Here is a 16,246-nt window from a genome sequence, read left to right on the forward strand (position 1 = left end):
GCTGCATGTTTGCTACAAACTCATCTTCTCAATAGTGCAACGCATTAGGTGTAGGTTTACCTCTTTAAAGAGAAGCCATTTCAACAGTGTAAACACACAGTATGAGTGAAGGTGCTGCTTAACATGCTGGTGCCGACATTAGATCGAGTATTTCCCACACAAATTAGGTGGAATATATTTTTCTGCTAAATCTTGTTAGCAAAACATTTCCAATATGCTCAAGGCCATATAGGATTTTAAAACACAATATTGGTTATTACAAACACACTTCCCTAATCCTACAGTCAGGGGTTCTCAATAACATTGGCTCTGCTTAAAAAGATTCTGTCAGTTCACAAATTACAAAAACGGTTTCAGATGGAAAATAAGCAAATCATAGTGCCTCTTCTGGCTATGGTTACAAATAACGTGTATTACAAAATTGTTAATATAACTATTATTACCACATCTGTTCTGTTTATACTGCGGGTCAGGTTCAGCAATAAAAAATGATTGCATACGGGGGATTCCTGCATGTATAATCGGTCCAAAATTCTAAACCAACCTCAAAGTAGCAATGAATGGGAAAACCACTCGCTTGTCAGTTGTCAGGTTAGTGCATGAAGCAAATACATTATAGTGTCCTTCTGTGCATGCGCACCGTGGACTCCGCTCCTTTTTGCACTAGCGCACTCGATCTGATGGCACATGCGCAGTACGATATATGAGGAAGCCTGAGGTGGAGCCGAACCACGTTGCCGAGCTGCTGCTCGAGCCTGAGCCTGCTACTGGGGCTTTTGGATTATCTCCAGAACGTTTGCCCAGAATATTGCTGCGATTACCTAGAGAGAGAGAGAGAGAGAGAGAGAGAGAGATACTGGGGGGGGGGGGGGGGGGGGAAGAGAGAGAAAGGGAGGCTGTGGAGAAAGAGAGAGAGTGGAGAAAGCGAGACTGGGGGAGAACGAGATTGGAGAGAGAGACTGGGGGTGAGGGGAGAGAGAGAAATGGGGAGGGAGAGAGAGAGAGAGAATAGGGAGAGAGAGAATGAGAGTGGGTAGAGAGAGAGGGGAGAGTGAGAGAGCCAGAAAGTGGGAGAGAGGCAGAGCGCGCGAGATGGAGCAGAGAGGGAGAGGGGCAGAAAAAGGGGGCAGAGAGAGAGCAGAGAGGGAGAGCGAGGGAGAGAGGGGGCAGAGAGAGAGAGAGAGAGGGAGAGAGAGAACAGGTGGAGAGAGAGAGAGAGAGAGAGAGAGAGGGGGGGGGGGCAGAAAGAGAGAGGGGGGGGCAGAGAGAGAGAGGGGGCCGAGAGTGAGCAGAGAGAGAGAGAGAAAGAGAAAGAGAGCAGGGAGAGAGAAGGGGCAGAGAAAAAAAGTGGAGGAGAGGGGCAGAGAGAGATTGCGTAGAGACAGAGAGAGGAGAGGCAGAGAGAGAGAGGGGACGGGAAGAAGGGATTGGAGGGGATAGAGAGAGTGGAACTCAGGAAGAGGAGGAGGTCAGGAACTTGTGGTGGGGGGAAAGGGAACACGGCACGGAGAGCACAGTGGGGTTGGGGGAAAGAATGTGATTCGGGTCTAAAGGGGAGGGGGGTGGTTTGAGAGCGAGAAGCTGATCCTGATGGTAAGACGGATCACATTCTTCCATCCCCACCTCCTTTACACTCGCACCACATTCTCCATCTCCTCCCCCTACACCTGGTTGATTTCTCGGAAAGCTTGGTGCGTGTGTGGCAAGTGTCATCATTGAACTGGACGAAATCCGGAAGTCACGACACTGTCACTATTCAATTGATAACCAATAAACCCGTTAACAATCTGTGACTCACACACAATGTCCCATTTATTGCGTGGGGAAAAGGAGGTCAGGAAGCAGGAGTGGGAGTGAGAAGGTCAGGAACTCGGGTGGGGGAGGAGGACAGGAACTCGAGTTGTGGGGGGGGGGGGGTGGGGGAGGAAGGGAGCAGCTCAGGAACTTCGGCCGGGTTTCGGGGGGTGGGGAGGGGAGGTCAGGTACTTGGTCGAGGGGAGAATGTCAGAAAGTTGGGCTGGTGGAAAGGGGGGTGGGGGGGAGCAGAGGGAAAGGTCAGGCACTTGGGCGGTGCGGGCAGGAAATTGTTTGGGAGGGTGGGAGAGAGTCTTACGATTTGAGAGTGAGCCCTGTCTGTTCCAAGTAAGCTCTGCTCTGTCTGGAGTCGGCAGTCGTAATGGCTTGAATTATATTTTGCAAAGTCACTGATTACGTAGGCAGGGCGGTTCTTATTACACATTCCAGAGAAACTACTGGGTGTGTCTTATCCTTCAAGGGGGCCAATCAACAATCAGGTCTTGTAATCAAGGGGACCCAATCAGAGCTTTAGGTGTTGCAAACTAAGGTATCCTTAAAAAAAAAGCTACCAGTATTTTGGGTTTTATAAAAAGGGCATAGAGTATAAGAATAAAGAAGCCGTTTTTTTGTGTATTTAAAGAGTTACGCCCGTTTTTTGGGGCCCGACTATGCCCAAAAAAACGTTAAAGTTTCCCCGTTATAATTTTCAAAATTGCTGCCGCGCAGCCTGTCCTTTAGCTTTGGGGGGGGAGCCTAATGTCTACGCTGAAAAAAGGATGACCGCCCCTCCTCGCATGAGCGGGAAAAAAAAGATGTTTTTTAGGTGACTGGTATGGGTGCGCATGCCCAGTATATCTCCTGGTCTGCATTCAGCCATTTTTGAAGAGTTAGTTGTGTGTGAGAACATTCCTTCTGAGTGGAAAAAATCAGAGCTGCAATTTACAACGCGACTCAAGGACCAAGAATTTCTCACAGGATGAAGTGGAGGTCCTGGTTATTGTAATTGAGGCCAGATGGCACGAGCTGGACACCAGCAGAGGTCAAATAACAATTTCACTAAAAGAAAAGAAGAAATGTTGGAACCAACTTTCACAAGATTACTGAGGTCCGGAAGCCAGTGCAAAAAGAAGTGGCAGGACCTTGGTCGAGCAGTTAGTGTAAGTAATATTTTAATTTACTCACTGGAATTACAATTGTAAATGTGACCATCTGTATGCCCCACCCAGCAGAAAGCCACCCTCAATAAAAAGTTATATTTTCATCTTTGCAGAGGAAGGTGGCCCACAACAAAAGAGAGAGAACTCGAACAGGAGGAGGCCCGACAAATATACACCCACTGATACCCTTGAAAGAGAGAATCGCTGCTTTGATGGGTCCTGCCTGGAGAAAAGCAACCACCACTGCACAAGCTGGGCCCACACTCGAGGGAGAGGGCAAGTCCTGCAAATTATATAGTCTGGCTTTGCTAAATGTTAAGTACTGCGCAGGCTAGCCATGCTTCGGTTCATGGGGATGTCTCTGTTAGCTACGCTTCAGTTGATGCAATGTGCTACCATTCATTGTGGTCTTTCAAATGAGCCTGTTGCCTGCGCTGTGTGAGCCTACTCATAACACACTGCCCCCTCCTCTGTTGCTAACTGTTTAGCTGTTCTGTTATATTTAGCAGAAGTTGAGACCAACCCTGATAAGGCTGAAGCCGATGCAGAAGATGATTCATTCAGACGCAGATGAGCCTGAAGAGGATAACCTCTTCCAATCCGATCTTCCAGACCAAGAGCATGGGGGTGAGGGGAAAGGAAAGGATGAAGCCCCTACTCTTTTACTCACACTAGAGGAGGTGCAGGTGCCGCACATTAAGGTGCCAGCCCCTTTCCCGAGTGGTGCGCGTGTTGGGACATTTCATGGTTTCACACTGTCCGAGGCGGTGAGTCCTAGTGAGGTGCAGCGAGCCTCAACCAGGCCCCCATCGTTCGAGGCTGTGGGACCTAGTGGGGTTCAGCGAGCCTCAACCAGGGCCCCCCCTGTCGAGGCTGCGGGTCCCAGTGGGGTGCAGTGAGCCACACCCAGGGTGAGGAGGGGAAGGAGATCTCGACAGCGCTCTCTTGAGGTGCAGAATGTAACGGATGTGGTTCAGATGATGGCAATGAGTGGGGAGAGCATTGATCTTACGCGATCACTCCTGGACACCATCGGTGAGAGTTGGGTGATGAGGTATCGGGACTGTCGGGGGAAGTAACAACACTCTCGCGAGAAATGGGAACACTGTCCGGGCACATTAGGGATGAAATGTCACAGGCAGCTGATGCACTGTTGGTGAACATGAGGGAGGGAATGTTGGAGTTTGCTGCAATAAGGGAATATGTCCAGATCCCGCGGCCATTGACGGAATCAACTGCCACTCCCATTCCAATCCCCAGACCAACCTTTGAAGAGGCCCAAGCCGGGCCTTCCACATTACCACCTTCCCACGCCCCCCCAACAAGAAGTGTGCATCACCCGAGATGCTCGAAAGTATAAGCCTGGTACCAACCCGAGAAACGCTGCGCCACCGCCAGCGGGCAGGGGTGGAGTCAACAAGACCAAGCGCAGCGGGCGGTCTTAGAATAAGGTGGAGGAGAGATGGGTGCAGCCTTTCCTTGCTGCTGTTGTTGTTATTATTACTGCTGTTACTGTTGTAACTGTTATCAAATTCAAAGTTTTTTGTAAGTGATGTAAATTTAGAAGTTTAAAAGTTTGTAAGTGATTTTAACTGAATAGTTTCAAGTTTGATATAAGAATATTTTTATTAAAGTTAAGTTAAGTACAAACAAATGTTAAAAGTTTGAATAAAATATATTTTAAATTATAACTGAATCATTTACATTATTTGTTCCATTATTAACACAACACAACATTACGGAACAGGTCCAAACAGTAAACATGGTCCATTTGGAATAGTTGCCGCTGAGCCTTCAGGCACAAAACATTCACGGATGAGCTGCTGGCGCAAGGCTTGAGCAATCGTTAAAGGGGCACGACGGCCCACCCTCCTCCGCATGGTAGTTGCATGGCTTCCTCATCCTCCTTGTCATCTGCATCTTCTTCCTCATTATCAGCCACTCTCACCTCAGATGGGTCTTCTACTACCAGCTGCTGCTGCCTCATGATGGGTAAGTTGTGCAGCATGCAGCACACAACAGTGAACTGACTGACAGTCTCAGTGGAGTATTGCAAATAGTCTCCGGAATGGTCCAGGCATCGGAAACGCTGCTTCAAGATGCCAATAGCAATGTGCGACATGTTGTATTCCCGCTCAGCCTCCATCTGGGTTACGCATAGGGGCGTCATGAGCCAGGTGGCGACGCCGTACCATTTGTCCTCCAGCAGCCAGCTCTGCCCTTTTGGCTGCTGCTGAAACATGGCAGATATAACGCTTTCACGTAGGATGAAAGCATCATGGGTACTCCCAGGGCATCTCGCATCAACTGCCATGATGCAATGCATGTCGTCACAGACGAGCTGCACGTTCATGGAGTGGAAGCCCTTTTTGTTCCTGTACATCTCGGAATCCTCCAAAAGTGCTCGCAAGGCAATGTGGGTACAATCAATGCAGCCATGTACCTTAGCAAAGCCAGCAATCCTGGAGAAGCCCACAGCCCTGACACGCATTGCCAGAGCGGCCATGGGGAACTTTATGTAGTCATTCCTCCAGGCATATAGTGCAACAGTCACCTGCCGAATGCAGATGTGTGTTGCATGTTGAGAAATAGTGCACAAATCCCCAGTTGTGGCCTGGAATGATCCAGATGCATAAAATGAAAGTGCAGCTGTAACCTCTACTTCAACTGACAAAGCAGTCCTCCTGACGCTTCTAGGGTGCAGGTCTGCTTTTATTAACTCATAGATCTCGGTTACAACTTCTTTGCGGAAATGCAGCCTTCTCACAGTCTGCCTCACTCAGGTGCAGGTATGAACACCTGTCTCGAGATACCCGATGTGAGTAAGGCCTCCTGCCCATCATCCTACGTGCTCTGAGGTTCCTCAGATGATACTGCCTAATCAATCTTCTCCTCCGCAGCACCATCATGCAGAAGGCCTGCGCGAGGTATGGCATTATCAATATTGCCCCCATAATTAAATTGTAGCTTTGCAACAACCTCAAAACAGTCAGACAGAACACTCACACCTCTTCTTCTCTCTCTCTCTCTCTCCAAGATGCACACCCTAGTATGGACTACACCCTGGTTTGCGCATGCGCAATAGGCTTGCTTAGAATGGGAAGCGAGGCATTCAATTAAGACATTTGGGGCAACAAAGTTTAATGCAATTCTTGAATTTTTGATTATTTTCAAGTACCACCCCACCACCGAACGTCTCCTCACCTGGCTCGAGGGTCGGAGCATCGGCCAACAGAATCACTCCCTCACCTAGACACAGGGGCTCGGTTTCCAAATACCTCCCCCTCTCTCCCCCGGGCTTTTTTTGGAGCCGAGCCCCGAGCCCGTGTCCGAACGAGGGAGCGATTCTGCCGGCCGACACGTTTCCCCTCGAGGCTGGTGAGATGTTCGGTGGTGGGGTATTACTTTGAAAAAAATCTAAAATTGCATTAGACTTCCAATTTCTCCCTTTTGACTTTGAAAAAATTAAGATTTATGATGCATATTCTCTGCCTTCTTGACTCCCTCCAAAACTTTGTCTAAAAACAATGGTGTCTTTCTGCGGTGATTTTGTAATGTGCGCTGGGTTTTTTTTACGTGCCCAGAAGGTTTTTTGGGAGTGGTCACATATGCCGTCCTAGGAAAAATGTAAGTTGGCCAAATTTGCTTAAATCTGAAAAACTGGCGCAGACATCAGGTTACGCCCATGACGCAAAAAAATCGTAACCTAAAAAAATCGTACCCAAGTGAATTATGTTGCCGCAGAAACTTTGGGGAAACTTGGAGATTTTTATTTACTCAAAAAAAAAACGGTGCAAGCCAAAAAAACGGCGCTGATAATTGGGGAAAATTGAGCCCTATATAGAGAATGCACAATGTAGATTCACCAGGATGATGCCAGGAACGAGGAACTATAGTTATGAAAAGTGACTCGAGATAGCGGGCCTGCTTCCATTGAAGTAAAGAAGAAGATTTGATAAAGCTTTTTAAAATTATGAAGTGTTTTGATAAAGTGAGTAAGAAAAAACCATTCTCTCTGGTTGAGGAGTCAGTGACAATGGGTCATCAATTTAAATTGTTCCATAAACAGAGTATGTAGAGAGGTTAACAGAATATTTTTTACTCAGAAGGCTGTTGGAGCATGGAATGTCTTGACACAGGGAATAGTAGAGACCACTGCACTTTTTTAAAAAGGGAAAATGGATCAAATTTGAAGCAATGGGATTAGTTTTGGATTACTCTAGCAAAGAGCTGACACAGACTGAATCAACTCCTTCTGTCTTGTAAACTTCTATGGTTCAGTTACTGGCAAAAAGAAACTGGAAGATTAAAATAAATCAACTTGACCGCGATGATGTAATAAGGTAAATGCTTGACTTGCACTTCAAAAGCCTGGAATATTTATCGATATGTTCCATCACACTACTTCAGAAAAAACCTTTTGCAATGTTAAAACGTAGGTAATACTTCCAGCTTAGAACTATTTTGATGATGATGTACTAGGTTGTCAGTATTTTTTTGCTCCATCACTGACACAAATCACATCTCAGGTTTTGTCCATTACTGGTTATCTGGTTGCTTTGACCTAGGTAATGGGATAAGTATGTTTTCCACTGCTTCTTCTACGAGGCCCCATTATCAGCCTTCAAGTCTTCTTTCACACAGTGATGGCAAGTGCCTGAATCGAACTTTACCTATTAATTTACGTCTGAAATCACACATGTCTCCTCTCCCAACAAGACATTACTCACGAGCTATTGATAATATGAAAAAGGGATGGATAGCACCCTATTCCCGGGGACTCTGTGGCTGCAGCAATGAGTCAGATGGTGGAACCATTTAAAATGCTAATTTGGGTCCTGTGACGTACATTGATTGCCATTTTTGGACTGAATAAGGCGGAGTGTGCACCACGACTGGGCGATGAGCTCTTCCAAGCTACTCAAAATCAGCTTATCCGGCACCCCTGATATAACGACGGCCCAGAGTAATGTCAGCCGTGGCACAGTGGGCAGTACTCTTGCCTGAGTCAGAATGTTGTGGGTTCAAGTCCCACTCCAGAGAATCAAGCACAAAATCTAGACCGACACTCCCAGTGCAGTACTGAGGGAGTGCTACACTGTTGAAGGTGTCGTGTTTTGGATGAGTCGTTAAACCACGACCCCGTCTGCCCTCACAGGTGTCTTACGGCACTATTCCGAAGAATAGCTGGGGCGTTTATCACTTGTGTCCTGGCCAATATTTATCCCTCAACTAACATCACTTAAACAGATTATCTGGTCATTAGCTCATTGCTGTTGGTGGGAGCATGCTGTGCATAAATTGGTTGCTGTGTTTCCCTACATTACAACAGTGACTACACTTCAAAGGTACTTCATTGGCTGTAAAGCGCTTTCGATGGCCTGAGGTCATGAAAGGCGCTATAGGAATGCAAATCTTTCTTTTTTCAGAACTGGTTTGCTGCCTCGGGTTACTCGATCACTGGATGCAGCCTGCCATCCCATGCTGATGTGGCATGACCTTCGAGAAAGACCAAGCATTCCTGCCAGGAATCATCGGTCAGTTGCCCGAAATCCACTTGCCGGAAAAATCAACTCGAGCAAATTCTAAAGCTATAATTAGGTTGCACATCGGGAGATTAATCATCAAACTCAGCTGCAAACTGACTCAAAGTGTACTCTGGGGAACATTCTCTAGCAGGAACCAGAGAATGTTTGGGAATAGGAACAAAGAGATGTTCAACTGGAGCAGAATTCTGAGAGACTGAAAATCTGCAACATCAGTGATGGGGATTTCATCAATCACTCAAAAAAGGCAACAAGAATGAACCCGTGTAAAGGGGATGAGCTAGGAGAAGGATTAGAAAAGTTTAAGTTTCACAGTCTCAAAATGTAATGCATAAGGAAGGATATTAAAATATATAAAATATTAAACAGAACAGATAAAGTAATCTCAGATCATTACTTCAAAGCTAAGAAAGTAGGAAGAGGGGACATGTGGAAATCGATTAGTTGGCTGGAATAATTTCTTTACTCAAACAGTGATGTGTTTGGAATAATTTGTAAGGCAGGGTATTGGAGGCAGAGAAAGAGAAGTTGTTCAGGATACAGTTAGATTTAGATTTAGAACAAAATCCCACCTGCTAAATCGTAGCTACTTTCTGTCTGTCTCCATTGTCCATTCTGGAGCTGGGACCTATGTAATGACCTGAAGGAGAATTGCAAAGCTTTTTGGAGAAGGAGCAGGGAATTACATTAGAGCTGGGCTTGGCACATGATCGAAAGTCTCCTCCTGTTCTGAAATTTCTGATCATGATTGTTGTGTATGTATAATGTATGTACTGTAACACTAGACCACTGAATGTATCTTCACACTGTATATACCATACCTGTACCACCAGAGGATGCTACTGGTGGAGACCTAAGGGTCACCTGCACACTGAAGGTAACCAAGTATAAAAGGGAGCTCACCTCATTGTGTCCTCACTCAAGGAGCTGCAATAAACGGACTAAGGTCACTATAGTTCAAGTGTTCGTGGAGTCATTATTAGAGTGCTTGCATATACTACAACTTGCGACGAGATTACGAGTTTCCACGCGCAATATGTCTAACCTAAGCAACTTTCAACAATTCACTGATGGGGAAGATTGGGATGCCTTTGTGGAAAGGCTCGAACACTTCTTCATTGCAAATGACCTAGCAGGAGCCGACCCGACCTCGCTGGTTGATAAGTGCAGAGCTATCCTGCTCAGCAGTTGTGGGCCCACTGTCCATGGCCTCGTCAGGGACCTGCTAGCCCCAGCGAAGACGACAACCAAAACTTACGCGGAGCTCGTAACAATAATACAGAAACAGCTCAAACCTAAAGAGAGCATCCTCACAGTCAGACACCGGTTCTACACCCACCGGCGGCCCGAAGGCCAAGAAATCACTAAATATGCTGCAGACCTGAGACGATTGGCTGCACCGTGTGATTTTGGCAACCACCTCACAGAAGCATTAAGGGACATCTTTGTCATTGGAATCGGCCACGAGGGTCTCCTCCACAAGCTGCTCTCTGCGGACACTATGGTCACCCTGCAGAAGGCAATTAAAGTGAGCCAGGCATTCATGATTTCAGCCTGCGATTCCAAGAGGATGATGACTCAACCCAGGACTCTAACCTGACAAGTACAGTGAACCGAATGGCGCCTTTCAGAGGCAAGGCTGCTGCCCAGAGTCCCGCAACCGAGTCCGCCACATGGGGTCAACCGGCTAACCCCCAGTGCCGATACAGAGACTATACTTACAAAGGCTGCAACACTAAAGGTCATCTCCAGCGAATGTGTAGAAGAAACTTTACTCAGCGAGTCGTTGAAGAGTTGGCCGATCACCCGGGCTCCAGTGCTGATGAAGACGAAGAGAGAGTCCATGAAGCGGCTCAGCCCCTGGAAGAGGTGTATGGAGTGTATACCTGCTCCACCGAGAGTTCCCCGTTGAAAATTGAAGTAGAAATCAACAGTGTTCCAGTCTCAATGGAGGTCGACACAGGTGAGCCAATCGCTGATGAATCAGACGGCCTTCGAGAAACTCTGGGACAATCCCGACGAACGACCCAAAATGTTCTCAATCCAGGCGAAGTTGCTCACTTACACAAAAGACACCATCCCAGTTGTTGGCAGCGTGGATGTCCAGGTGTCCTATGGCGGCGCGATGCACAAGCTACCTTTGTGGATCGTTGCTGGTGATGGTCCAATGCTGCTGGGAAGAAGTTGGATGAAACAAATCCAAATCTGTTGGAGTTGGGAAAGCCTCCAGGCCCTGGCGATCGACGTCCTACGCAGCCCCAAACTTGGATCCATCACAGCACCTGGAAATCCTACCGTCCAACTCGACTTCGTGGCGACAACAGAGACTGCACAACCCAACGGCGAGATCATCCAACCCAAACGACCAGACCTCACCTCCCGGGCTCCAGTGGCAGGACTCCGATGGAAGAAGATCGACGCAGAAGGTAGATCCCCGGCTTCCGTGGCAGAACCTGGGGAGAAAAGCATCACCGCAGCCTAGCTCGTGGAGAGAAAGAAGATGGCGCCCGCACCACGAGGTGAAGCACCTGAAATCAAGATGGCTGCGACCAGACCACGAGGGGCAGCGTTGAGGGAGCAACACGTGAGGCTGAGCAGCAAATCAGATTGGAGTAAAGATTGCAAGGCTCTTTTAAAGGAGACCGGCAACCCAGAACAATTAAAGGGACAGTTCCACTCTTTGTACAGCGATGCCGGTGACATCAATGATAAAGGTGTAATTAACGAATGCAAGAATATAAATGTACTGTTGAACAGTGAAGCTGGTAATACTAATGGGAAAAATGTAACTAACAAATGCAGGTATCTAAATGTAACCTTGCACAGAGATAGAACACAGGAAAGTGATGTAATTGACAAATTCAAAAGTGTAAAGGCAAATAATGTCGAGTCGGCTGATTGCGGTTGCAGCCAATGTATCATGAATGCTAATGATGAAATGAGATATGATGCTGAGTTCTACATGCACTCTGACAAAGACAAAGGTAACCTCCCATGGGAAGCACCCAGGTCCAGCGGGCTACCCGATCATGTAGCCTGCGCCTCCGGGACCAATGTGATGCCCCAGGGAAGGTGGCCACACACACACACAGTGGGAGCATACCCACTGTAAGGCCAGCGATCAATGGACAGGTACCACCACAGGCACCCTGCCCAAGATCAGCCCTACCCCCCTGGCCACCAGGGCCAGCACCGGAAGCAAGAGGCCAGCACCCTTTAGCCCTCCCGGCGGGACCTGGGATGACCAGACTCCCACCACCTCTTAAGTGCAGCAGGGAGACCCTGCAGGCCTCATAGGAGGACAGGGAGGCCACACACTCCTGTGGCTCTGCCCACCACTAAGTGTCCTCACCCACCTGCACCCACACCCCAGGGGCCAGACCACAATACCACATATGTATCCTACCTATAATATGCTCCACCACTGCTGAACTCAAACAGTGACATAACCAATCCGATTCTTTATTCTCTGTACATGTATGTCAATGCAGGTGTTGAGCCACACACATGGTCTATGTATGGGGGGAGGGAAATGGATGTATGTAGCCATGGGCACATGGATCACACCCAGAACCCACACAACCCTCACTACAACCCCCAACCGTCCACTGCCGACCACTTCCCAATGTCTTGGCAATAAGGACTTGGGGGTCCACAAAGAGAGAGCCATTCCCAAGCAAAGACAAAGTGCAAGGGCTTTGGGCACTCAAGTCGAGGGCCAGAGCACAAAGTGCAAAAGACTGTGGCACAAGACTTAGGGGGGAGTGTTGTTGTGTATGTATAATGTATGTACTGTAACACTAGACCACTGAATGTATCTTCACACTGTATACACCATACCTGTACCACCAGAGGGTGCTATTGGTGGAGACCTAAGGGTTACCTGCACACTGCAGGTAACCAACTATAAAAGGGAGCTCTCACCTCATTGTGTCCTCACTCTAGGAGCTGCAATAAACGGACTAAGGTCACTACAGTTCAAGTACAATATCTCTACCTCATGGAGTCATTATTAGAGTGCTTGCATATACTACAATGATGGGTTCTGCTTGTGTTTCATTTAGATATTTCACATACGACTTATAAATGATAATTCCACAGACCAAAACTAGGCAGCCGCACGAAACAGATGCTTATTTGTAAAATACTCATGGCGTGCCAACAACTGTTACAACCGATTCAATGGCTAGTGTGAAACAAAGCTATCGAGGCAGCTACAACACTTTCCAGTATATCTACAGTTTGTGTAGCAAGAAGTAAGTGCCACTTACCACATGAGTAGCTTTCAACGTGTTGCTATCGAATCGAGTTAAACTGGAGGTATCCTCGGGGAAGCGGTCACACTCTTCCAGCTCCTGAGCATTGCAGGGTGGCTTGTCTTTTTCGGGGTTTGTGTTCTGTGAATGACATGGGAGAAAACAATGCAAAGCATTTAGGCATCAGGGCCATTTTGTGCGGCTACATAATCCCGTACTGCTTATTTTCTCCCTCGTCTCCCGATGGTGCTGACACACGTTGGGTATAATTCTGCAAGTAGTGAACCCACGCAGTGAATATGAGATGACTATTCAACTATGGGAGGCAGCACAGCCCTACCATATCCTCAACAAAGATCCACACACATGCACTTTCCAAGAGGAATAACTGGATGATGATCAGGGGCTAGAACTACAGCCCATTTCTTTTCTCTCTAATCCAGGAAGGTAGAGCCCAATTGTATTGTTCTCAAATCCACCCTGGTTGAGGTTAGTGAACTCAGTTTAGACCAAGGATTGAACATGGAAGGCTCTAGGTCTTTATGGCTATGTGCCACTCTGGGCAGTTCTCACTTCTTTCACAATACAAATAAAATTCAAAAATGTACCTTATATATTCTAACTATAAAATATTTTTTAACATTTACATTAATTTACAGTTTAATAAAAACTGATTTGAATTAGGTCACACTCAGGGTGGGTAAATTTTTAAATTATACTTCCAATTCCAAATCGTTTATATAAATGGTTAGTAAGTGGCCTTCTTGTTTGTAGATCGCGGGGTCTGTGCCTAAATCTTTCAGCCCGGCACTCCGCTTGTGTGCTGGGCTGCTGCCACAGCATCCTGCTCCATGGTGGTCCAGCGATGGCCCCGTTTCCCTCTCCTTTAATGGAAGGGGAGGGCCCTGTCCAAGTGCCAGCAGTACGCGTCCCACTGCGTAGCGCTGCAAAATTCATGTGGCTTTGCGCCTCGGTCCCATCCCCGAGAGGAACTGCAGAGTGATATTTTGCGCACATGTTCCTCTCGGGGGCAGTGAGCCCAATATAGCTCGCGGGGCGGGACTTCCGCGCCTGGCGCAGGAACTCCCTCCTTCCCAAGGGACGGTACCAAATTTCGCCCCCAAAGCTTAAGTGTTACTTGTGTTAGTGTTATTTAAGTTTCGTTTGCTAGCAAGCGGCTCGAGTCAAGCAACTCAAATGCATGTTTATTTAATATGAGTTAGGGGCCAAGCTCTGGGGAGTCTCACTCAGGTCCTAACTCTGGATTTGCACTGTAACTGTGGAGTAGTTGTGCAAAATAAAACCTCAACCTTTCATTATCTTACAGATGATACATTGCAGAACGAGTTTAGAGTCAAAACTCAGAATAAACTGAAAATGCAACACTTCTAAGGCCATGGTCCAGAATGTGGTGACAGTGAAGAGGACACAATTCTCTTACTTTGGGGAACAATAGAAGAACGTCTTACTCCGGCAGTCAGAATGGATAAAGGAGCTTTCATTGATATAGTGGCTTTCACATCCTCTGCTTTTCTTTTTGGTGGTGTTGGTTGACGGTTAAATATTGGCCAGGACACAATCAAAGTAAATATAGCAAAAAGTTATATTTAACAGTTTGTGCACAAGTAGATAATTTGATTCCGGTTGGAGGAGCTCTACAGCATCTCTATAATTTAATGCAAGATTATTAATGGACTGTTAATTAGGTTCTGATAGTTCCATTTGTCCTACATGATCTGGATCATAATGAATAAGCCTGCCCTTTCCTTTGACTTCCCTTCATTAGTAAATCAAACACGAGTAAAACCAAAGTTTAAAAAATGTATAAATGCATAAACGGCAAGAGTCAAAATTAAAGGCAGCAGAAATCGTACTGTTCTGAATAGCACCAGCTCAAAACCAGGAGTATGACACCCTTCCTCCCAAAATAAGATGTGAATCATTTTATTATATTGAGGCTAATATTCCATTTTTTCCAATCTGTCAAAATTTTTCTTGACAGATCTTCCGCATCCCTGGGAGAAAGACATCCGCGCGGGTGAGATTGGACAATTTGCCCATTTCTTGCCCAGTGAATGTCCTTAAAACTTTTACACCTGGTAAAAGCAGTCGCATAGCCTACTTTTACCAGCATGCGAGTTTTAAAACACAAAAATAAAATTTAAACACACATTTTTAGAGTGGGGGCCCTGTCCATTAAGGTAAGTTTATTTTTGACCCTATTAAAAGACATAAAAAATAAATCAATAAAATATTTTTTTTTATAAAACATTTGATTAACTTTAATTTCTATTGGTTTTGGAATTGTGAGATGTTTTTTTGTTTGTTGTGTTTTTTTCTCCTCATTGAAGTTACGGAGTTCCCTTTGCTGTCAATGAGAATACTGTACCATGATTGGTTATCCAGGCCCATGTGACTCCAGCTTCTCCATGGACGCGCTCCGATGCACGGGACGAGAAGGCCTCCAACCGGAATCTAAGGCGCCTCGGGGACCACCAGGTATTTTCGTTAAAAATTCCCGGGGTGGAGGCGTTCATCCGAAGGAAACCTCCGATCAGAATTTTAGGCCTACTATCTTTTTTTTTTAACTCACTGGCAAAGCTAGCATTTATTGCCCATCCCTAACTGCCCTCGAGAAGGTGGTGGTGAGCTAGAGTGGTTTGCTGGGCCATTTCAGAGGGAAGTTCAGAGTCAACCACAATGCTGTGGGTCTGGACTCACATATAGGCCAGACCAGGTAAGGACGGCAGATTTCCTTCCCAAAAGGACATTAGTGAAACAGATGGGTTTTTAACTACAATCCGGTATTTTCATGATCACCATTACTGGTACTAGCTTTTTATTCCAGATTTATTTAATTAACCGAATTGAAATTCTCCAGCTGTGTGGTGGGATTTGAACTCTTGTCCAGGCCTCTGGATTTACTAGTCCAGTAACATAACCACTATGCTACCGTACCCCATAATAACTTGATCATTCATAGGGGAATTGCAAAAACCTTTTTGCAGAGATTTACTTACCAGTTCTTCAGAGGTTAGGTTTAGCAAACGTTCATTTATTTGAGAAGCCTGATCAGGGTTCATGATGAATTTGCCTCTTCCGTCACCAATGACGAGCTCTGGCCACATCACTCCTTTATCCTTCTTTAACAAGAAAATCTCCAAGCTAGATGGATTATAGGAGAGAAAATTCATTATAAAATGCATAATGTATGTTTGGCATCAAAATAAATTAAGTATACTGTTCACAGTAAATCAAATAGTGATTAGCAAGCATCATCAAAACAAGTACATATAAACCAAATGCAAAATAAATTTATAAAAGATAAAACTTTGAACCAAAAGTCTAACCATTGACAGTCAAAGTAATAAATTATGTAAAATATATTTTACACAAATCACCCCACAGCCCATAAATGGAAAGTTATCTTTTTATAAATAAGAGCTACTAAGATAATAAGGTGCAATGCTAAATAAATCAAAGGTTATTT

General features: G+C 46.1%; 1 protein-coding gene across 2 annotated transcripts in view; it reads right to left on the minus strand.

Annotated features, from left to right (window-relative positions):
- The window catches only part of nudcd1 (NudC domain containing 1), a 177,620-nt gene that overhangs the window by 32,720 nt on the left and 128,654 nt on the right, over window positions 1-16,246 (minus strand). For both annotated transcript variants that reach the window (XM_070874287.1, XM_070874279.1), the window contains 2 exons: window positions 15,777-15,921; window positions 12,772-12,897 (listed from right to left, as the gene is read on the minus strand). In XM_070874287.1, coding sequence (XP_070730388.1) covers window positions 12,772-12,897; window positions 15,777-15,921 — 271 coding nt within the window. The remainder of the gene's footprint in view (window positions 1-12,771; window positions 12,898-15,776; window positions 15,922-16,246) is intronic.

Source organism: Pristiophorus japonicus, chromosome 1 (assembly GCF_044704955.1).
Source record: "Pristiophorus japonicus isolate sPriJap1 chromosome 1, sPriJap1.hap1, whole genome shotgun sequence".
Classification (NCBI taxonomy): Eukaryota; Metazoa; Chordata; class Chondrichthyes; family Pristiophoridae; genus Pristiophorus; species Pristiophorus japonicus.